General features: G+C 42.1%; 1 protein-coding gene across 2 annotated transcripts in view; it reads right to left on the bottom strand.

The window, feature by feature from the left end:
* Nucleotides 1-17,841: 17,841 nt before the first annotated feature.
* Nucleotides 17,842-24,660, bottom strand: part of slco2a1 (solute carrier organic anion transporter family, member 2A1) — a 75,534-nt gene continuing 68,715 nt past the window's right edge. For both annotated transcript variants that reach the window (XM_079460311.1, XM_079460312.1), the window contains exons 10-14: nt 23,262-23,409; nt 20,823-20,983; nt 20,583-20,647; nt 18,183-18,303; nt 17,842-18,012 (exon numbers count right to left, since the gene is read on the bottom strand). In XM_079460311.1, the coding sequence (XP_079316437.1) occupies nt 17,892-18,012; nt 18,183-18,303; nt 20,583-20,647; nt 20,823-20,983; nt 23,262-23,409 (616 nt within the window). In that variant the 3' untranslated portion in view covers nt 17,842-17,891. The remainder of the gene's footprint in view (nt 18,013-18,182; nt 18,304-20,582; nt 20,648-20,822; nt 20,984-23,261; nt 23,410-24,660) is intronic.

Raw genomic sequence — 24,660 nt, 5'->3', positions numbered from 1 at the left:
TTTTTGTAAACTCAAAGTAACTTAGTTCATCAAATGGACAGAATCTCTCAACACCATATACAGCAGTGTTGTTGGGGTTTTCCTTGATGGAATCCAAGTGATACTTATGGAGAGCTGAAGTTCTGAGAATAAACTTATCTTCACTGAAAAACTCATTTTTACTTGAGTGAGTTGCCATTCAGTATCTGGATGTCCGTCCAGAGTTAAAGGACATGGTGAAGCCCCCTATCATGTGCGCCGACAAATTGTCCCCAGAGATAGATGCCAGAGCAGCACACGCTTTGAAGGTCTTCTCACTAACCTTCAAATCAAATCCAACAGTTGACATTATTTTTAAATCGTCCATATGCTGCTTAAACAAAGAATGCTTAACGAGTAAGGCAAGGTGAATATGCTTTAGCTGAACGGATGTTCCTTAAAGTACATTCCATCACTGTAGTCTTTCAGCACATGCTCATCCCTTGGCTGAATATTTTGTGCCTGTATAGAATCTCAAATATCCTCAAGGCCGCAATACTTGAGCACATCAGTGATGGGAACATAAGCAAAAGGTCCAATCTTCTGACCGTTAACATCTCTTTAAGTATGTTGCACAGTTTCTATCTTATCCAAATGTGATACGGAGTATGCTTTAAATAAGTGTTCAGTGTCTATCACTTTACAAGCCTCAGCAAAAAAGTTAAATAATTGCAAATGGCTGACAAGTTCAGGAATGTCTTTATGTCTTAAATCCATTTTGCTTCAGATGGTAAATGAGCAAAGAATTATAGTTTTCTTTGAAGAAACTAAACAGAAACTTGACATCGTCCAATATTTCCTGCTGAACAGACTGCGGTAGGATATTTTTTTCTCTGCATTTCAACACAAACGAAACAAGATTTGTTCGGAAATTAGTCAGAAGATTATTCATGCTTGTAATGTTAGGATGGCACTCTTAGGAATAAGGACTATACACAAGCACGTCTGTGTTAACTCGTAGTCGTCTTTATTAGCATCTCACATGCAATGGCATTACAGGCGAACCCGTACTACTACCGTAGTCCCCGTCTTAGAGAACCTGACACCCTCCGGCCCCTGGCTGCGCCTAGAAATTCTGTCCATAAAAATTACGAACAGAACCGGCAACAAAGGGCAGCCCTGCTGGAGTCCGACATGCACTGGGAACAAGTCCGACTTACTGCAGGCAATGTCAACCAAGCTCCTGCTTCGGTCGTACAGGGACCTGACAGCCCCTAGCAAAGGACCCCGGACCCCATACTCCCGAAGCACCCTCCACAGGACGCCATGAGGGACACAGTCGAATGCCTTCTCCAAATCCACAAAACACATGTGGATCGGTTGGGCAAACTCCCATGAACCCTCCAGCACCCTGTAGAAGGTGTAGCTCTAAACCACACTGTTCCTCCTGAATCCGAGGTTCTCCTATCGGCCGTATTCTCCTTTCCAGTACCCTGGCATAGACTGTCCCGGGGAGGCTGAGAAGTGTGATCACCCTGTAGTTGGAACACACCCTCCGGTCCCACTTCTTAAAAAGATGGACCACCACCCCGGTCTGTCATCCCAGAGGCACTGTCCCCGACCACCACGCGATGCTGCAGAGGCGTGTCAACCAAGACAGCCCCACAACATCCACAGACTTGAGGTACTGAGGGCGAATCTCATCCACCCCCGGTGCCTTGCCACTGAGGAGTTTCTTGACTACCTCAGTGACTTCGGCCCGGGTGATGGACGAGTCCACCTCTGAGCCCTCAGCCTCTGCTTCCTCAATGGAAGACGTGACGGCGGGATTGAGGAGATCCTTGAAGTACCCTTTCCACCGTCCGACGACATCCCCAGTTGAGGTCAAGAGCTTACCACCTCCAATGTAAACAGCGTTGGTAGGGCACTGTTTCCCTCTTCTGATGCGCCGGACAGTTTGCCAGAATCTCTTCGAGGCCAGTCGATAGTCCTTCTCCATGGCCTCACCAAACTCCTCCCAGGCCCGAGTTTTTGCATCCACAACCACCTGGGCAGTAGTCCGCTTGGCCTGCCGGTACCCGACAGCTGCCTCAGGAGTCCCACAAGCCAACCAGGCCCGATAGGACTCCTTCTTCAGCTTGACGGTTTTCCTTATTTCCGGTGTCCACTACCGGGTTCGGGGGTTGCCGCCTTGACAGGCACCGGAGATCTTATGGTCACAGCTCTGAGCGGCCGCTTCGACAATTGAGGTGGAGAACATGGTCCACTCGGACTCAATGTCTCCAGCCTCCCTCGGGATCCGGTTGAAGCTCTGCCGGAGGTGGGAGTTAAAGATCTCTCTGACAGGAGACTCGGCCAGAAGTTCCCAGCAGACCCAAACGTACTGTAAGAGTCTGTCCAGCTTCCTCTCCCGCCATCAGATCCAACTCACCACCAGGTGGTGATCAGTTGACAGCTCCGCCCCTCTCTTAACCCGAGTGTCCAAAACATACGGTCGCAGGTCAAATGAAATGACCACAAAGACGATCATCGACCTGCGGCCTAGGGTGTCCTGGTCCCACGTGCACTGATGGACACCCTTATTCTTGAACATAGTGTTCGTTATAGACAAACTGTGACTAGCACAGAAGTCCAATAACTGAACATCGCTCGGGTTCAGATCAGCGGGGCCTTTCCTCCCAATCACGCCCCTCCAGGTGTCACTGTCGTTACCCATATGGGCGTTGAAGTCCCCCAGTAGAAAGACGGAGTCCCCAGTCGGAGCACTTTCCAGCACCCCTCCCAGAGTCTCCAAGAAGGTCGGGTACTCTGCACTGCCGTTCGGCCCGTAGGCACAAACAACAGTGAGAGACCTATCCCTGACCCGTAGGTGCAGGGAAACGACCCTCTCGTTCACCGGGGTAAATTCCAACACATGGCGGGAGAGCTGGGAGGCTATAAGCAAACCCACACCAGCCCGCCGCCTCTCACCATGGGCAACTCTAGAGTGATGAAGTGTCCATCCTCTCTCGAGGAGTATGGTTCCAGAGCCCAAGCCATGCGTAGAGGTGATCACGACTATCTCTAGTCGGAACCTCTCAACCTCATGCACCATCTCAGGGTCCTTCCCCGCCATATAGGTGACGTTCCATGTCCCTAGAACTAGTTTCCGTGTCCAGGGATCAGGCTGTCGAGGCCCTCTCCTCCGACTGCCACCCGATCCACTATGCACCGACCCCCTATGGTCCCTCCCACATGTGGTGAGCCCACTGGAAGGCGGCCCCACGTCGCTCCTTTGGGCTGAGCCCGGCCGGACCACGTGGGGAAAGGCCTGGCCACCAGGCGCTCGCATACGAGCACCGACCCCGGATAGCAGTGTTCTGTTAAAATGTCATGAAACTGTAAATAGGGCTGCTCCATCAATGAAAAAAAACATAAATCACAATTATTCGCCAATTATTTAAATCACAAGTATTTAACATAGGTGATGATATTTTAAAGTCATATTAAATTATATTAAGTCATATTTCATGTTATGAATGATATAAGCTGTAATTACATGCAGGTGTTTCAAAAACATAAATACAAATTAGCATGTATGAACATAAGTAGATTGAATCAAATTATTAATTTAAATGATGTACACCAATATAATGGGGATCTCAGTTCATTGATTCTCACCTACTGAACTAGTTGGTTTCATAAACCTTCAACCAAAATATATATTATGACAGAAACATTATTTATTACACATTTTACTTACATATCCATTTCCCTCTGCATCTCTCAGGAAAGGGTATTTAGAGATTAAAGCCTTGACTACAGAAACATAGTCACTGTTTGAAGGATAGCTGTCAAAAGGAAAGAGTGTTCAAATTTACAACAGGAATTTCCTCGTTTCTATATTTTTATATAAACTTCTGCTGAGCCATAGACTCTTGCAGCACTCTTATAATTTTATGCCGGAAAGAGCTGATCTTATGACAGGGTTTTTTGTTATTCAGTATTGACTGAACATCCATTGGGAATTTTGGTGACGAGAACACTGGAGGAAATTGGGTATGGGTTCTTTGGTCTTGGCTATTGAGAGAGGGGAATGATGCAGAATATAAAGACTAAACTTCATGAAAAATATAACACCACAGTTATCGTGACCAAAATTATAAAAATGTTCATACTATTGTTAAACTGTGCTTCAAAAAGTCATAAACCCAGTGAAATTACTTAACAGTGCAAATAATTGTTTTGGTACAACCTGTTTTTAATTTGCCTGAAAATTTAATTATCAACCAGTGTTGGAATCTAACCAATTATATTTACATTATCAAGACTGATATCACTTGTTATTATGAAAAACCGAGGACAGCCTCTGTAAACTTTGACAGAAGTTCCTCTAATGAAAACGACGCCAAAGCCATGGCGGAGATGCTTGTGGTTGGTTTCCCGCTGTGCGTTCTGACGGAAAATTGCATAAATTCAACACTCTACTGTGTATGCACCCACGATAACCTAATTTAAAGTTAATAAATGTCCAGGAATGCTTAAAAAATATATAACCGCATTGGGTATAAGTAGGCCTAACGTTACGTGAATGCCCGAATTTAACCGGGTGACTGATATTTAGACTTGAGAACTAAATATAACCATAAAACTTAAACTAGTCTTCAAAATTTGTCCAATTATAGTTTGATAATACTAATCAAAATTTAAATCCAAACTCTGTTATTTTGAACTAATAAAAGACTCAAGAAACACTGGCATGCACCCTGCTTCCCGCTCTCTGCACTGAAAATTCTAGAACACTGTGCGGCAGTTAACTTCTGCCAATCGGCGTGTTGTTGCTATGCCTAATAATTAACATAGCAACCAATAATGCGTGTTATACTAATTGTGGATTTATGCAAATTTATATTCTCCTATTATAAAGGCATTTATTTAAAACAGTCAGCTATATTTTTTATATATCACAATAAATCCTAAATACTCAATAAGTAATCGTGTCAGTATTCTGTATTACAACTGATAATATAACGAAGTAAAACCAAATGTATTATCATAATTTAATTTAAAATGTCAATTTCATATGCCTATATCAATAAAGGTTACTGTACCCTTGATGTGAGAGCAAATATGTCCCTCAATTTCCATTGTACCTTGAAAGGGACCAAACAGTATCATCACAGGTCTTTCTTGTACCATTAAGAGTACATTTATTGAAAAGGTAAAAAACTGTTCTTCAACTAACATTTTTTGTACCATTGTGTATCTTTTTTTCTGAGAGTGTACACACCATGACGTCTCACACTCATCAATAGAGCACTGACATGAGAAAATACGATTTTTTTATTATATCTGTTTACTTTCTGTTGTTTCATTCATTTTCTGATTACTTTGTTTGTTAATTGGTAGATTTATCTATTGTCATTTTCAGCACATTAGTAAATCCACTGTATGAAGAGCGAAAAGTGTGCCTCACTCTCAAGCGCTTTCTGCCACCATGTTGCTTTTTTTGGTGCCGTTGCCATGGTGCCAGGGGGGGTCTCAAGACCCCACCCCCTTCCTGATTAAAAAATACAATTAGAAAGGCACATTTCAGCCATGTATATTTAAAAAAAAAAACGGCCGAACAATCCAATATCACCACACCACCCATTTACGGTCCGCGCGGCAGCCTGACGCAGTTTGACAGATGGTAGCCTTACTTATTAAGTATTAAGTAAAAACTTATTAAGAAATGGCGTTATACATGGAGTTATATGTTTGGTAATAAAAAGCACAAAAAAAAAATTATTTCAGGGTGGGGCATCATAATGGAATTATGCTTAGGGCACAAATATGGCTAACAGCGGACTGGGTGTGGCTATGGCAATTAAAGTTTGAGCATATTGTTTGCAAACTACAATTGATTAATTAATTAAAAACAATGTAGTTGATATGCTGTGTTGTTTTATTTGTTTACTAGCATTAATATGCAGTTATTAGCCGTGTCCACTGTATTTTTTGTTGGTTTTCATGAGGTCCCCCTTGAAATGACCAGGACCCCCCATTGCCCCCCAATCAAAATTGTCTGGAGCCGCCACTGCCACGGTGAAGCGTTATATCGGAGCTCCATTGATCATTGCTTGTCGGAGTCGTGGTGAACACGCATAACTCAAGGTAAGCCTACCCAGTGTTGATAAAAGTAACCTAAATCAGTTGTTCTGAAACCAAAAACTCAACATTTCGAATCTTGGTGTAAATCAACTCAGAGTTCACATCGGTGTTTGTTGAACCTCCTTATTTAAATGGCCCCTGATCCTCACCAGCGCTACGTCGACTAATTACATCAAAGCAGCACAAACCAAATAGGTGAGCGAATCAAATGTACACTAAAGAAAGCCTGATCATGCTTCACTTTTTGTATTGCTGCTCAGTTGAAGTTGATGATTTTTTTCTTGCTGAAGATCAGTATAAAATTATTACTTTTCCTTCACGTTAACGTTCACATCACTACACATAAATAGTAGTGTTGTTCGTCAAAAATTAATTTTAATGATTTACAGTATTGTATTCGTCTTGAAGAGCATGCCCAATTCTCCAACTTCCATGTAGCACAAAATCACAGATACTGTATGTTCAGTTTTTATATCTGAATTCTACAATTTAAACAGCTGTTGTATTAAATTTTTCAATAGTTTTAAAAGTATGAATAATTATTTTAGAATGATGCTGCCCTCATAACTACAATCAATGAAGGCTTGTGTCTTTTGGTGGACTATATTCAACTCTCATGTGAATGTCCCATTTTACCTACCAATTATACAAACCAGGGGACGGCCGAGGTAATTGCATTAAAACACAGCAATTTGAAGTGCCTTTATAAAAAGCAATATGCTCCTTTTGTTCTGCTGAACTTGTACTGAAGCACAAGCTCTACTATTACCCACTGTGCAACCCACAAAACTCTTCAATCCCAGCATAACATAAAAAATTTACAACTAGTACTTACTACTTCTGTCCAGTAGAAGAATGAATAAAAGCTTGTAATTTGCGGCATGTTGCTTTATAGTGTGCATTGTTTTAGGACTCTGTCTTTCCTGTCTTGAGCTTTCTAGCTCCCTGGGCAGAGTCATGACATTGCCATGTTTTTCGGGTTTCTGTTATGTGTGGAGACACGTGGCTTTATGTTGGTACTGGGCGCCACGTGTCTTCCTGTTATGTCTCTCAAATTTGCGCCGTGTTAACCAATCAGGAGCCTGCCCTAGTAGTGACGTGCTTATGACATAGCGAGTGAACAATGAAGGACTGCGCCTCCGAAGGACCCAGACACGGTGCCGAACAAGTATTTATGTCTATCTTCAGCCTTCCATAGCACATAATGCGCAGCTACCCTCTCAACAAAATCTATGTCCGCCATTTCGCAATTAGACGGGAGCCTCCTGGCAGAAGCCCCTCCCATGACGTGCATTTCACGCGTGAATGAAGCGAGTAAAATCCAAATGTTCAAGCGTCCAACTACTCGCGAATAGCGCGTTTTATTCGCGCAAGTCGCGCTTGATGTGAACACACAGGGCATTTATGTTTCAATTCCAATTGTCTAATTAAACCGCTTTTCTTTCTCCTCAAGGCATATTGACTCTAACCACAAATGTATTGCTTGGAGATTAGTTATTCATGGATGCAAAGACGAATTCAGCAGAACAATCATTTACGTAAGATGTGCAACAAACAGTCGTGCTGCCACAGTACTGTGATTCTTTCCAAATGGTGTCTCTAAATTTGGTTTGCCTTTAAGTGTATGGGGAGAATATCCGTGGTCAGTTACATATGCGTGTTACACAGTATATGATCGAAAGAAATTAGTAAATTATTATACATGAAATGTTGATTTAAAACATTTTCTTTGCTCATGTGTAATGAATGCAGATCTTCTGGCATCTAGCTCAGTACTGGCTGGGTCCTCAACTCAGATTTGGTCAAGAATTTTTCTGAACTGAACTTGACTGCGAAGGGCCTTAATACCTGGTCCTCCATGAATCAATGACCAAGCAATGAGTTTTCCACACATTCAAAATCGGTTTTGTACTAACGCTGATTTGTTTTAAGCCCAAAAACTGGCCTTGTTTGCCTTCAAAAATGCCCAGTGCTGACTGTGACTCAATTATTAAGACCCTGATGGAAGGAAAAAATCTTAAGGAAAAACAAATTAACATCATGGAAATTAACAAAATAGTCTATCAACATTTACTTTAGTTTATTTCTTTAAATGCAGTTAGAATTATCTTTAACCCAGTATCAACTAAAGTACACAGAGTACTCTTATTTTACTTTGAGCATTTCTGACTTATTTTTAAATTATATTAATTGTCTTTGAGTACAAAAAAAACATACAGTAGCTTTCAGAACACCAAACTTCCTCCCAAGTCTCCCAAACTGATAGTCCTTAGAATTGCACTTCACAGTATCTCACAAACTGCCTAATAGTTCAAGTTCAGTGAGAGGGTAAAACATTTCTGACCCGAATCAATGAGTCAGAATGCTCTTTAGCCCTTAATTCTTTTTTTTTTCAAGAAGCAACATTTAAAAAAAGTGGTAGGAATGTTTATAACAACATGAAGAACTCTCTTTGTGGACCACCATGATCAGTGGCGGATTTAGCAAATCGGGGGCCTAAGGCGAAGGTGTGTATGGGTCTTTATGATCTTTAAAAGAGAACGAAAAATGTTTTCTTCAAAATGAAGTTGGAAAGCAGAGAACACACAAAGTGTACCACTACATAAAAAACTAATAGTCACGATGGAACCCAATAGAGAATAAGGTTTCAGATAACCCGTCTTTGCCAAAATACCAGGAGAACTGTTTTTTTAAGATCAAATCATGTTATCAATATAACATATACAAGATACAGGATATTCTCAGTGAATTAACATTACATTTGAGCTTGAACATTTCAAACATTCTACAAACAAACCTATGTACATGATACATGATAGGGAGAAAAAACTATTTAATCTGATGCTGCACATAATCTAACAATGCATCAAAGCCAATGTTATTACTAATCTTTGTTATTTTATAACTAATGTTATAAAAAATCCAGTCCACAATCACTTTTTATATTGAAAATAAGTAATTTTGTGTGTTTTTTTCGGTTTTTGAAAAAAGATCATTTGCAATAAAAGCGTAAAAATCCCTGATTTTTCCTTAAACATTTAGCAGTTTTGATCCGGACTGAGGTTGATTAACAGATTTATGCAAAATAATTTAAAACCAAATATAAATCAGATTTTTAAAGAAGTTTATTGAGTGGATGTTTTCATCCCGAACATAACGAAAGGGTTGGGAATTTGCTCACAGTGTATTGTTGAGTTTTTAAAAAATGTTAAAAGGTTTGTCACCAAAAATCATTCCATTTACTGTGACACAGAGAAAGTTGTGACGCAACAGCAACACATAGTGGAGGAAAACATCCCCAACATAACATAAGGGTTAAATTAGCTTTTTCTGTAGTAACGTTATTTACTTTACCACAAAATATTTTTTATCAGTGTAGGGCTGTGGCTATTACTAGCAAAACTAGACGGTTGACTCACCAAAGCCCCATCATCAGTCTCAAAGTGGCCATCACTGGACAACTCTTCCACCTCATCTGTGTCAATGTCATTATTCACAACGTGAAGTCCTCTTCAATTTCATCTTGGTTAACGTTATTTAGCTCCACTTCACTGCTAGCTGCTGCTGCTGTACAGGCCTTTCCAACACTTTGGATGTCATTGTTGTTCCTGTCATTATCCTCAACAACAGTACTAAAAAAAGTGTTATCTTTGGCAGCGTTGGCAAGTATTTATCGCTTTTCTTTTTTTTCTTTTATTTGAGCCGCTTGGGTAAGATCGTTTCATTTCGCGTTTATATTTGTCTTGATTCGTCTCTGTTTGTGTACATTCCCAGTACATCTGTCGCGCAAAGTAGGACTTTGACAAGGCTTGACAAGGACTCTGGACAATTTTTGACCATTGTTTAAAAACAATGGAACAATTTTGAGTGTCAAGATGGTCTTTTCAGAATGATGTCAGAATGTCAGCCAAATCTGCTTCTTCCTTAAGGTTGAGAATATTCCATAATATTATTAACTACAAGCTATGCATTTCATACAAAGTGCTTGGTTAGTATGTACTCACTGTGTCTAATTAGTGTAACTGGGAGCCCAGCATAACAGGTTCTGTATGAGTAAGAGTACGAAGACCTCCATTAAAAAAATAAGTTTTTGTCATTATTTCCTCACTGTCAATATGTTTTAAACCTTTCCTCCGTTCAAAAGGGTATATTTATCTTTACAAACAAAATGTGATCAAGGGCTGTTGAGCCAAATTTTTAACTCCTGAATGATACTATTGACTGTAAGTATTCCTCAGCAACATGGAATAATAATAATTATAACAATTAATGAATAATTATAACACAAACCCATTCTGAACTTCGGAATGAAATTCTTTTATGTGTGTAAATATGTCAAAACATATAGTACTCACATTAGGAGTTCCTGCATTGACCAATCTAAAGATCACAGGGCAATTGCCGCCGAAAATGTAATTTTAATGTATATATAATTTTTCACTACCTTTCTATTAGAAGCCTTATTACCAATATTGCGTATATTTAGAACTGTCAAGACTTAACACACAGTTACCTGGATCAGAATTGAAGAAGTAGATGTAAGTGGAACACATTATGCTTCTGGAGTACTGTGAGAGCACTGGGATGTGTTGTGCTCCCATGATAAGGTTGTGGTTTGATGAGAGTGGACCTATAGTGTGGTAACAGCTGCAGCCTCAGTTGGCTCAACTGCCAGAGGTTGATGTGTGGGATAGTTGGGATGTGAATAAACCCACTGTCTAGACCAAATATGTTTCTGGTCTCAGTGTTGTTGAAGGTGGCAATGCATTTGTTGGACATGCAGTAGTTGTCTGGGCTAGTACAGGCTGCTGAAGTCTGAGCCTGTGATAATTACAAATTGTTGTAATTTGGTATGTGGTATTAAATAGCATGCCCTTTTATTATTAAATGTTGTTAATAAAAAATATAATTTAAAAGCAATGTTACTTGTACAGTCTACAGTGATTACATAGATACACAAGCAAATAATTTGAATACAGCAAAATATTTCAGCCAAATTATTTCACTTTACACGCATAATAGTCTGTCCTCAAAATGCATCACTTGCATTTTAACAAATTTAAATAAATGCATACAGTAGTCCCAATAATCGTTTGTATGTCTTTGTATTATTATTAGGGTAAATAAAATTTACCCTAGCAGATCAGGCTGAGACAGGCTAACAGAAGGGCATACACAGATGACTCTATCTTTAAAAAGCGTACAGAGTACTGTTCTGGTCCGTTCAACTCCAGCTTCCAGTGTTGGTTTGACCAGCTGCGTATTTAAAACTCCCAATATATCCAATATTAAATATAAAAATTTAAGATTCTGTAATATATAAGATACTGTATAAGTATGTATATCTTTGTACACACTGTGGTGAGGAAGGCGGGACGAGAGCCGTGAGGCGGGGCTGGTGGCGTGAGTATAGTTGGAATCAGCTGTGCACACCGGTCCCGCATATCTCACGGAGAAGATCGGGAGCTTAAGAGGACGAGTGGCAGGACTGTTAACGAGACAGGACCGGGCCCGGACATGTGTTTAGTTTGTAATAATGTTCTTGTGGCTGGCAGTCTACCGTGAGGTGGCTGCTGGTCTTTTACTTCTGTGTTATTGTTTATATGATTTGATTAAAGTTCGTGAAATGTTCGCCTAAAAGACAAAAAAGAGGTAGTATGCAGAATTTCCCAGGGCCTTTATGTACTTACTCAGTGTTGAGTTTACATTTTTGCAAATAGAATGAATGTGGGTTCGATCCCAGGGAATTGCACATACCTATGTATAAATGTATAGGATAATGCAATGTAAGCCGCTTGGATAAAAGCGTCTGCCAAATGTAAATGTAATGTAATGATGCAACCATTATTTAGTAGTCGGACTCTTGCCATTCCCCAAGGGACAACTGAGGTTTCCGGGGTAGACAAAAGGAATACTTCCTTAAAGAAAGGATCACCTGTGTTTCTATAAGAAAATGCATTTACACATGTGCATTACCATTATGATTAAAATTATTAATAACAGATTTACTGTGACTTACATGCTGTGACTTAAAGCAAAATACTTTGCAAGATGAATAGCAATAAGATTACATTTCTATTCAATATATATACCTTTTCATGTGCACAGACCCACGTGATGCCTGCCCCTGAATTTACGCGAGAACTGAATTGCTGGTCTGGGTGTTTGTGTCAAAACTTGCCTAGCAGGATTACTTTATATAGTTTCAACAATATGCCTAGCCATAGCGGAGGTTTAAGGGTAAAATTTTAACCTTTGATTTAATTGGTGGGCACAGCGCTGCTCAGGACCTATACGCGCCACCTTGGCCGTTCGGCAATGCAAACAACTCGTCCTTCCTGCATGGTCAAGTGGGTAGTGTGGTTCGGCCAAATTAGCCGTGCCACTGTCATGTCAGCGCTGTGCGAGCTCTACAACACCGCTCCATTTTGTTCCACATTTGGTGTGTTCGACTTGCCATAAACAAGCGTTTGCGTTCTTGCACACACTGACCAAAATACTGATATATATACACTGAACAAAATTAAAAACGCAACACTTTGTTTTTTCCCCCATTTTTCATGAGCTGAACTCAAAGATTTCAGACTTTTTCTATGTAGAGAAAAGGCCTATTTCTCTCAAATATGGTTCACAAATCTGTCTTTTACCACGTGTGGGGCACTAGGTCCGGTTTGAACTATGCGTGGATAACTCAGCTGATACCCGGCCACAGCAGGCAGGGCTGCTCCGCTCAGCCCGCCGCCATGAAGTGCTTAGTGATGGATGGAATGCCTATTCTTCACCCGGGGGGAAAAAGGGAGGCAGAAATAGTGCACTGACACACCTGGGAAGGGGGGAAGGTGCTTCTGCAGGCGTACATCCTCCCGGCCACAGGTCTCACCTGTTGGTACTATGCAAGACTCGAGCTGACCCCCTGTTCCACGCTGAGGTTGTAAAACCTTGCGAAGGTGTTGGGCATTGCCCAACCGCAGCTCACCAGATGTCTGCCAGAGAGGTGCCCTGAGCCAGCGCCCACGAAGAGGCTACACCCAAATGAAGTGTGCCCTCACTGCCAGTCGGCACGGGCGGTCCTTTGTTTGGAGACAGCCCTCCCCTTTGCTGACCTCCAAAACAGACAAAGAGCTGCTGCGAGCTTCTGAAGCTCTGCGTGCGGTCCAGGTAGAGGCGCAGTGTGCGTACTGGACACAACACAGATGGGGTTGGGTCTTCCTCCCCAGTGGGGAGTGCCTGCAAGTTCACCATCTGGTCTCGAAGGGGAGTGGTGGGAACTTTGGGCACATAGGCAGGCCGGGGTCTTAGGCCGTATTTTCGAGCCACTCCTGCAGGAAGGACAGCACGTTCCCGACCGAGCAGTTCCGCGGGTCTTCTCTCCAGGACACCAGGTAAAGAAGAGGCACCACTTAAAGGCGTACAGCCACCTTGTGGCCTGACCTGAGTCCCCACCACCGCCGAGGGTAGACCACTCAGGATCTCCTCATCCCATCCAGGAGCCAGACAGGGAGGTTCCAGAGGTCTGGTTTCGGATGCCACAATGTGCCCTTCTCCTGCGAAAGAAGGTCCTTTGTCAGGGGAATCGGCCAGGGGGGAAGTTGTCATCAGGAGCATTAGCTCCGAGAAGCAAGTGCGGTTGGGCCAGTAAGGTACAGGACCTGTGGAATGAGGCTCATTAGGTGGAAGGCGTACTTCTGCTTGTCCCGCAGCCACATGTGCGTTAGGGCATCCGTGCCGAGGGGGGCCTCGGTCACTAAGTACCACAGCAGGCATGGGTGGTGTCCAGGGAGGCAAATAGGTCAACCTGTGCATGCCCGAAATGCACCTAAATGAGCCGGACTGCGCAGGGGTGGAGTCGCGTCTCTCCACGAGGCAACGACTGACGAGAGAGCGTGTCGGCTGTCAGGTTCAGGTCGCCCGGTATGCATGTGGCATGCAGAGATTTCATCACCTGTTGACTCCACAGGAGAAGGCATCGGGCGAGTTGCGATAACTGTAGTGAGCGAATGCCACCCTGGACGGTTGATATACGCTACGGCAGTGGTGCTGTCCGACCGGACCAGCACGCGCTGGCCCTGCACGAGAGGCAGTAGCCTCCTCAGTGCAAGTAGGACAGTTAACAACTCCAGGCAGTTGATATGCCAGCTCAGGCTGGGCCCTGTCCAGCAACCCGACACTGCGCGCCCGTTGCACACAGCACCCCAACCCCTTAGGGAGGCATCTGTCATTACCACGACCCGCCTCGAGACCTGTCCGAGGGACCCCGGTCCGCAAAAAGGTCATCGAAGACCAGGGGTTTAGGATGCGGCGGCAGAGAGGCGTAATGACAATCTGCCTGCTGCCGGTGTGTCACGCTCTCAGGGAACTCTTCTCTGTTGTCAGTGCTGGAGCGGTCTCATGTGCATCAACCGGAGGGGGACCACCCAAGGGACCACCCATTGTCTCACAGGAGCCTCTGAAATCATTTCAGGGGGACTGCTGGCTGCTGCCTGAGAAGTGTCAAGCAGTTCAGCACTGACTGTGCGCATTCGGAAGTGAGCGTGCCATCATTGAGACAGAGTCGAGTTCCATACCGAGAAAAAAGGTGCTCTGCGCAGGGGAGAGCTGGCTCTTTTCCCGGTTGACCTGTAATCCCAAACAGTCAAGGTGCCAGAGCACCAGGTCCCTGTGTGTACACAACAGATCTCGCGAGTGAGCCAAGATAGCCAGTCGTCGAGATAGTTGAGCACCCACACACCTCTCTCCCTGAGGTGAGAGCGAACCGCTGGAATGGTCGATGATGAGGGAAAATTGAGACATGAAAGTATGCGTCCTTCAGGTCGATGGCCACGAACCAATCCTGCCGTCTGATAGACGTCAGGATGTGCTTCTGCGTGAACCTCGACTCGAAGCATGGGAGCATCCCTGCCTCTGACTGAGGTTAAGAGGATGCCCCGAAACTTGGGCACATTGGACTGTCTTGCAGACTCAGCTCGCTCTTCTTCTGTTGCTGTGGAATTTGTTTGTCTATTCCCTGGACACAGTCTAGGGTGTTGCAGCCGTGGGGCTATTATTTTGACTGTTTTAAAATAAACTATTTACTAGAATTCCTCTGCTCATCGGTTGCTTATTCAGATCACGTGACAGATCTGCCCTTCTTAGTGCCCGAAAATACGATAATAGCGTTCAGTTTCAGCACAGATCAATTGATTCGCTTTATAAGATGCTAATTAAATGAACTAAGTAAATGCTTAGTAAATGAACAGCAATTTCATTTTGTGTAAACTAATGCATTATTGAATATAAAATACAAATTGGCTGACTACACACACTAGTGCAAAGTATGTTATGCTGGAAGTTCTCTTTCTTACACACTTTTAAAGGCCAGAATGTTAGTGTCACAATAAAGCACGCCCGTTAAAATCCCCTTTTATGGATAAAGATTTTGCTTCATTTTTTGTAAAAAAAAAATACTGCCATCAGCAGTCACTTCTTCAAACCACCTCCTCACCAACATATCCAAACTTTTCTCTCATGTCTGAAGCTGACGATTCTAAGGAGATCCTTTCTAACTACCCTACTACCTGCCCACTTGATGCCATCCCCACCCATCCTTCAGGGTATTACTCCATCAGCTGTCCCTGCTCTCACCCACATTGTCAACTCCTCTCTCCACACAGTTACATTTCCCACTGTTTTCAAAGAAGGCCTGCACAACCCCACTGCTGAAGAAACCTGAGTGACATTTCAGACAGCAACCTTGGAGTGTGATTGATGATCAGTTAAGCCTCACAGATCATGTTTCTAGCACGACCCGGTCATGTAGATTTGTACAGTACAACATTAGGAAAATTATACCTTTCCTATCAGAGCATGCTACGCAAGTCCTGGTACAAAGTGCAGAATGCAGTAGTCAGAGCTATGACAGTGCTGTCTTGGTTATTTACATTCCACTCATGTTGTGTCACATGGATTCCATCTGCATTTGTAGATTTGCAAGTTAATAAAATTCTTGAAAGATGTAAAATGTATGTTAAGTGAATGTTAAAATGTGCAGAAGTACGTAAAAAAGTCAATTTGGTTTTTGTGAATAAAATTTATATATTTAATAACTTACATACATTGTAGTGATATAACAATATCAAAAACTCACTCAACGATAAAACCCTGGTATAAAGTTCGCTATACGATAACTATTGCAATATTTAAAATGACAAATGATGACTCGAAGGTGCCATAAACATCCTCTTTTCTTCATCCTCTAATCCTAAATGTTGCTTAGAGACATGAGTTATAGTATGAAATGGGCCGAATTACCTTAAAATCCCTTTTATAAAATTAAATAATTTCACCAGATCGACCTTGCCAAAAGTATCATTTAAATTTTTTTCTAACATTCTCTATGTTGGCTCGGAAGACCGTTTCATACAGTCATGTGACCATGATAATATTGAGATAATGTTGCTATATCCCTAATACATTGTTATACAAAGGTTATTGCACAATGAGACACTATTTGTTATGCTAAACCATGATAATAATATTATTGTATCAATGTGATTAAGAACCATGATAAAAATGATATATAAAGGGTATATTTAAATTTCAAAATTTTATTAAAAAATTATACACAGGCTACAATTGTGTACACACCATATGTGTGTTTGTTCATACAAATCATCCCACATCCTTCGCATAGTCTCAAATAAAAAAAGTATTTTATTCTCTAAAGAAATATACTCTTAAAGTATTAGAGGGATAGTTCACTCAAAAAAGAAAATTTCTGTTCCAAATCTGTACAAAAACCATTGGACCCATTGACTACCGTGGTAGGAAAAATTACTTTATATTTGTTTGTGCTTTGTTGAACACAAAATAATATATTTGGAAGAATGTAGGACAGCAAGCAGTTCTGGGGCACTTCTAACTACCATTGTAATTGTCCTACTAGGTAGTTAATTGGTTACAAGGATTCGTCCAAATATCTTTCTCTGTGTTTAACCAAAAAATAAAGGTTTGAATCAAACTAGAGAGTGAGTCATTCATGACAGAATTAGCATTTTTGGGTGAACTATCTCTTTAAATACTAACCAAAAAATATAATACAGACATTTTATTTAAGCGCCATAATCCTTAATTTAGTAGAACTAAGCTACATATTCTTTCATAGGTTGTAGGTAAAGCACTTTGGGTCAACCTCTGTTGTTATTAGATGTGCTATAAAAATAAAGGTTGACTTGACTTGACGGTAACTGTATACAAAAAAGCACTTTACTTTACAGAACTGCTCAATTTAGCTCTAAACATTTTAGAAAATAATTATTTATATTACAAAATAAATGTGGAGGCCATCATTTATGGACATCTCGTCTCCTCTTGTAGGGGGAAATAAGTATGCAAGCTCTGGACTGAATATAATATACAGTATACTGTATAAATTAGATAACTCGGTTTAAAAAAAATCTTTTTTTTTATTGTGCATTCCCATTTATATGAATGAAATGTTGCTTTTTATTTTGATTTAATCCCTAATAACTAAAAATATTGCTAACTAACACAATAAAACACAATAAAAACATGATTACACAATAAAAAACATGATTTTTGAAAAATGTTAAAAAAATTTGTCTCATTTTGGAAACAAAATATGCTATATATATATATATATATATATAGTTATGTTATGTATGTATATGTGTATATATATATATATATATATATATATTAATATATAATTTATATTATATAACTGTATATACTGTATAATTGTAGTTTTATAACATTAATTATAACATTTGTAATAAAAAGCATTTCACCATATGTTTTAGGCATCACATTGGTCCATCATGCCTTCTCTCTAAGCTGTACTCTCTGGTCCGGTGCATTTTCCAGCCAATAAATGCCATTAGAATAATGCCTAATGTCTTATAGCTCACCTGAAGTCCTAGATACCTGAAATAAGTCATTATCATCACCATTATAGACATTCACTAAACTCTTAACACTGATTATCATAATTTATTTGGCTTGCTTGGCTTTATAATCTTGTTTGAACTCATTTAATAATCAAAATGTATCAAATGTTCTTTCCTAAATGTACCTGCATTTGAACATATCCTTACCTGTTCCTAAGGAGATTGTTGTCATAGTAACCACAGCCTTGCTTTTTACCACAAGCAGTTTTCCACCAGATACATGTGGAGTCTATGGTCATTCCAAACAGGGTTGGAGCTGGCAACCAAGCTAAGCATAGGAAGGCAACAAAAAGCCTTACAATTACAAAAAGCAGTACAATTTTCCTACATATCATTATTTTAATGAATGTCACTTAGCGCAAAATTAATAAATTTGTTGACAGTTCCCAATATAACGTCTCGGTTACGTATGTAACATCCGTTCTCTGATGGAGGGAATGAGACTTTGTGTCGATAGAATGGGGTTTGACTTGAGAACCTATCATCTCTGACTGATTGAAAAGGCCAATGAGAATTCTCAGAGAAGTCAACGCACCGGACATCAGGGTTTTGTGCTGAGGAGCCTGAGAATCGTGTCTCGACTGCTGCAGCGGGCACCCAGCATTGTGGCATTAAGGACACAATGTCTCGTTCCCTCCATCAGGGAACGGAAGTTACATACGTAACCGAGGCGTTCCCTTTCTGTCGGTCTCTCGACGTTGTGTCGACAGAATGGGGTTCCTATGAAAACGGCACAGCACAGACTGGACTGGGCGTGTCAGATGTGAGCGCTAGCGCAAAATTGTAACCTTTCAGTGGTGAGGTAGGGGGTTCCAGAGCTTAAAAAAAGGTGGGGAGCCCATTCCACCGGCAGTCACGACGGAGGCCTAGTGTCTCTAATGGTGAGAACCTGCCCGCCACCCTAAGGGCCACTGGGAAGCACTATTCCCTCACTGAGGAAATGCTCTATGGAGACCACTTTCTATCACAGGGAGGAGTTTATTGGAGACCAACGCACGGTCTCGCAATCAGGGAGAACTGGTGGGAGAATGTGCGGACTGCAAGGGAGTGCCGCGAGAAGGTGGAGGTCCACCTAGGAGAGTTCATGGGCCACCGTATGGGAGCCAATCATGAGGCACATCAGATGGAACCGCCCTGTGGGAGGCTGCTCCGCCCAGCCCTCCACCAAGGAGAGCTTAGTGATGGATGACAATGCCTACTCTTCGCCCAAGCGGGGGAAGAGGAGAGGCTAAAAAGCGCACTGACCCACCCCGGGTCACGAAACGCCTCAAGACCTGCCCATGAGGGACCCCTGTCCGTAGAAAGGTCATCGAAGACCAGAGGGTTAGGGTGCCTTGGCAGAAAGGCGTGAAGACAACACACGTGCTGCCGGTGTGCCAAGCTCTCCAGGGAACTCGACTCTGTAGTCAGTGCAGGGGAGAGCTTGATCTTCTCTCGGTTGACCTGTAAGCCCAGACAGTCTAGGTGCCGAAGCACCAGGTCCCTGTGTGTACACAACAGATCTTGCGAGTGAGCCAGTCGTCGAGATAGTTGAGTATGTGCACGCCTTGCTCTCCGAGGGGAGTGGGGGCGGCCTCCACGACCTTCGTAAAGACTCGTGGAGACAGGGACAGAACGAAGGGGAGGAGCCGGTACTGATATGCCCGTCCCTCAAAAGCGAACCGCAGGAACGGTCGATGACGAGGGAGGATCGAAACATGAAAGTATGCGTCTTTCAGGTCGATCGCGATGAACCAGTCCTGACGCCTGACAGACGTTAGGATGCGCTTCTGTCTTATCCTGAACCGCAGCTTGTGTACATGCCTGTTCAAGGTACACAGATCCAGGATGGGGCGCAGCCCCCGCTTTTCTTGGGGACAATGAAGTACAGGCTGTAAAACCCGGAGACCATCTTGGCGAACTGAATCGCATAGCCGCGACGGAGCGTGCTCCCCAGCCACCGTGACGGTCTGGGAAGAGCCAACCACATTCGCCTGCAGTGCGGGCATGACATATCCACGAACGCTGCCTCAGCATGCCGGAGACCCAGACACTTGAGGCAGACGTTGTGTCCCAGACGTTGTGTTGCTCAGGCTCCGAAGAACAACAGGTGAATGAATGCAGCATGTCCGCTCCGTTTTATACCCGGATGTCTGGGGCGGAGACCGGCATGCAAATATAATTTGCCAATTCTTATTGGCCTTTTCAAATCAGTCAGAGATGATTGGTTCTCAAGTCAAACCCCATTCTGTTGACACAATGTCGAGAGACCCACAGAAAGGGAACTGGTATTCTGGTACAATACCTAGCACAATGCATTATATCCGGTATCCTTAACAGTAAGGTTTTTTCCCTAGAATACTTCAAAATATGCAGTCTCTTTACACTGACCCTTGCCAATTCTCTGTGTGTCGATCAACAATAACACTGTTTTGCGGCAAAAGACAACAACAAATACATTTCTTTCTGCCTATATCATCCCTATTAAAACCAAAATTGATATAAAACTGTTTACACTTAAATTCACCACATACAGAATCAAAGTGGATATTATGGTATTTTACTTACTTAGAACCCTCAGAAGCAGAAATTGAACACCTATAGCAAACGACTTCTTTTCAGCAGGAACTGCTCTATATAGGTTAAGACAGACCATATGTAGAAACTGAATGTAAAAATCTACACAAAAAACTCATGAATAAAACTGTAACTGTATGTTGTAATTTCACACATTTTATTTCTTCCAAGTTGACTTTGATTAATGCATTGAGTGAACTTGTGTTCGTTTGTATTCAGACAATCGTTTACCTCAACACCATCATGTAGATAGGGTTGTGTGTTAGGCTGGCAATAAGCCCAGCCAGCGAGATGAGAAACATTGTTGGCAGGAGATAGTGAGGGCATGTATTGGCACAAGGGCCAGGCTTGGCAGTGCCCATGTCAGGAACACACTGGCAGTTACTGAAAACCTGTTTGTGGAGAGATGGTGGAAACGATTATGGTATGGTTTGTCAGTTAAGGCATACATGCATTACAAGTATTTGGAATAATGATTCTGTAAGCACAGAGTAGATTTAACCATGGGATTTAAAAAATCTGAATAATATTACAATTCGTTCCCTTGGAATTATAAGGTTCTATCTGTGTTCTGAGTAGTTTTGAGATATTAAGATATATTCAAAGTTGTTGACTTTGTTGTACCTCCCTGGTCAATGGGTCTGGCTATCCACTCAGGACCTCTGACTACATACATCCTGCAGAAAACTTAACCCCAGGTATGTGGGTCGCTTTCAGATCATAAGACAAATTAACCCTGGTTCTTACCGTCTATGGCTTACCTTCTAACTAACGCATCTATCGTACATTCGGGCAGCAGCCGGCCCGAAAGGCAGAGAGTGAAAAGACAAACCCTTCTACCATTATCGTGGATGGTGAGCAGTCATATCTCGTGAGGGAAATTGGACCCAAGACGCAGGGGGCGCCATCTCCAGTATCCTTGTGGACTGGGAATGGTACGGTCTGAAAGAGAGATCATGGATCAACTCTGATGACATTATCTATCCCAATCTCCCAACTGAGTTCCACAGGACCCATCCAGAGAAACCGACCCCTCAACCAGGTGGCAAGCCCCCCCGTCGAGATCCTTAATGCATCTGGAGCCACTCCCAGGGGGGGGGGTGGCTCTGTAACGAATCCAACGGAGGCCTCTCCTGGCCTCCAGTGGTCTCTCTCCCCGGAATTCAAAAACTCAATTTACCATCAGCCATATCGCCGAACTGATTACGGGTCCACCCGAACCAAATCAACTGACTATTTAAATTCACATTCATTCAGTGGGAAGTCTTGTTAGCATTGCTGCATTTCTGAGCGTTTATTGGATTGTTTGCTGCCTCCCTTGACCACTGCCTGTTTGTTTACTTTGAGTTTGCCTTGCGTATACCTGTTTGCTCTTGCCTAAATCTGTCTGTTTTACTCTGTATTGGAAGTTGTTATTAAAAAGCCTGCAAATGGGTCCTGACCAGTCTGAATCGTCATTACACACTGCTGGCTAGTGTTGTCTATAAATAAATAAAATAATCTCTTCAACAAAACCTAAAACTAAACAAAAATACTGTAGTTTAAACTGGCCACATAACTGATCCTGATTGGTCCTCTTGTGTGTTTTTAAAGTTCTAATTGGCTCACAGATAGAACCTTATAGATCAGAACCAATTTATAATTCAATTTTGTAGATAGAACCTTTTTGTTTTCTGGAAATGTTTTATCAATTATAATTCCTTAAATTACATTCTATTCACATTGTTTTAATCCCTAATATCTTTGATCAAATGCCTCACTAGGCCTTTTTTGGGTTACATTACAAAGTCTTGTAAAAAGAAACATTTCAGTGACCTTAAATATTTTTTTTTTTAAATGCGTTAATTGCTCAGTGAAGACATCAGCAAACAGTACTCGGCACCGCAGACCTCGGTACACACTACCCTCACTTCAAACATCGAACTCTCCTCTTTCGCCCCACTGACTGACACCCGACTTCTATCTCGCCACCCCACCACCTGTCCGCTTGACCCAATTCCCTCCCATCTCTTTCAGGCCATATCCAGCACACTCACACACATCATCAACATCCATCCACATTCAAACAGGCCCAGGTCACGCCCCTACTCAAGAAACCCACATTGGACCCTGATACTACCCACAGTTACAGACCTGTCTCTCTCCTCCCTTTTATTGCGAAAACTCTTGAAAGGGCAGTTTTCAACCAAGTTTCCTCATATCTATCCCAGAACAATCTACTGAACAATCTACAGCAGTCTGGCTTCAAAACAAACCACTCCACTAAGACTGCACTGCTATCAGTCACAGAAGCACTGCGGCTAGCCAAGGCGGAATCCAAATCCTCGGCCCTGATTCCTAATGTGGTCCGGTCAACCACATCTCTCACAACCTTCAAAAAACCACTTAAAACACACCTATTCTGTGAATACTGGACAGACAAATGAAAAAAAAAGTACACTAACCCTCTTCTCTCAACAGGTAGTGGTCTAGCGTTTGTTGAAACTAGTAACATTAGCACCTAATGTACTATTGCTTTTTTACGACTTTGTAAGTCGCTTTGGATAAAATCATCTGTTAAATGACTAAATGTAAATGTAAGACTGAAAAAGCTGCTATTTGGCTCTAGTAATGAGCCAAATACAAGTATGGATTAAAAGAGCTATGAAGCAGTCCTGGGCAGCTTCTTACGTGGACTCTGTATGGGTTCTTGGGATCCATGGTGAAGTTTGTACAGCCAGCATGGCAGGGTGAGATGTATTCAATATGGTTTTCTCCACACACTGGGTTAAAGGCACTCCTGGGGCAGGAGCAGTTGGCAGTACAGGATAGCAGCAGCCTGCAGAACACATTGACATGATTTAGTCTCTGTATTTGCAGAACACAGACACAAAAGAAAACATTTAATGAGTACTAATCATAACAGTAGAGTACAGCTTTCTGCGAAGACGGGTCAATGTACAGGATCTGTACTTTTTTAAGAAAATTCAGACCTTGCTTATTAATTGCTATTACATATAACAATAACCCTTTATCAGGCAAGTTACTGTAATGGAAATTTTCTAGTCTAGCTTCTTGATGTGTCTGTCTACATGTTTATGAAGTTTTTATCTATGTTTTCTTCTCTATGTTATCATGTTTTTCTCTATACGCGTCATACCACTCTGCCTTTGCCCTCGAGCAGAGGCCAAGATGTTCTGTTTGGAATAACGGGCATCACTTCTCGGAAACCAGCTCGGGATTCTGGCTAGGGGGCAAAGGGAGGGGGTTTTCACGTTTTAATATATAAACTCTGGGTGTAGGAGGAAAGAGTGCCTTTGCTCTGCACCATGCTCATTGCTTATGATGCAGATTAAACGACAATAAAATACTTTGCAAAGTACCTGATGTCTCTGTATGTTGCGTTTTTTTCAAAATTGACTCACCTTGATTAAGGAATAAGAAAAATCCACAACAATTTGGCGACGAGGATGGGATCACGAGGCTGACGGAGAACGGACTAGAGTTGACTGATCATCCTGGACATAGCAAATCCAGCTCTAACCCCATACAGGGACGAGAGAACTCTACTCCGGACTCCAAGCTGACGTGATCCCAAAAGAACTCAGTGCAAGGCACAAAAGTGAAAAACAGTGAGTTGAAAATATTCTGAACAGTCTGGAGAAGAAAGGGGAGACTACTTAGTGCTAAACAGTCTGGTTAAAGAGGGGAGACTACTCAGAATCAAGATAGATTCTAAACAGTCTGGTTAAAGAGGGGAGACTACTCAGAATCAAGATAGATTCTAAACAGTCTGGAGGACTGCTTAAGACAGTTAAAGAGGGGAGACTACTCAGAATCGAGATAGATTCTAAACAGTCTGGGAGACTATTCAGAATTATGGATAAACCAACATACAGAGAAATGAGGAAAAGGTGAGGAACGGGAAGTTTACAAGGTGTACCCTATTTAATAGAAAAAGCTAACTTTCCAGAAAACGGTACATTTAGTACCACAAAATTAGGAAAAATAAGAGAACACATAGGGAAAAAAGACATATTTAAAATGTCTAAAAAAGAAATGGAAAAATATGATGAAGCGTGAAAATGTT

The sequence above is a fragment of the Barbatula barbatula genome (assembly GCF_947034865.1).
Source record: "Barbatula barbatula genome assembly, chromosome: 7".
Taxonomy (NCBI): Eukaryota; Metazoa; Chordata; class Actinopteri; order Cypriniformes; family Nemacheilidae; genus Barbatula; species Barbatula barbatula.
Note: the sequence above shows the minus strand (reverse complement) of the source record. Positions and strands in the feature narration are given on the sequence as shown.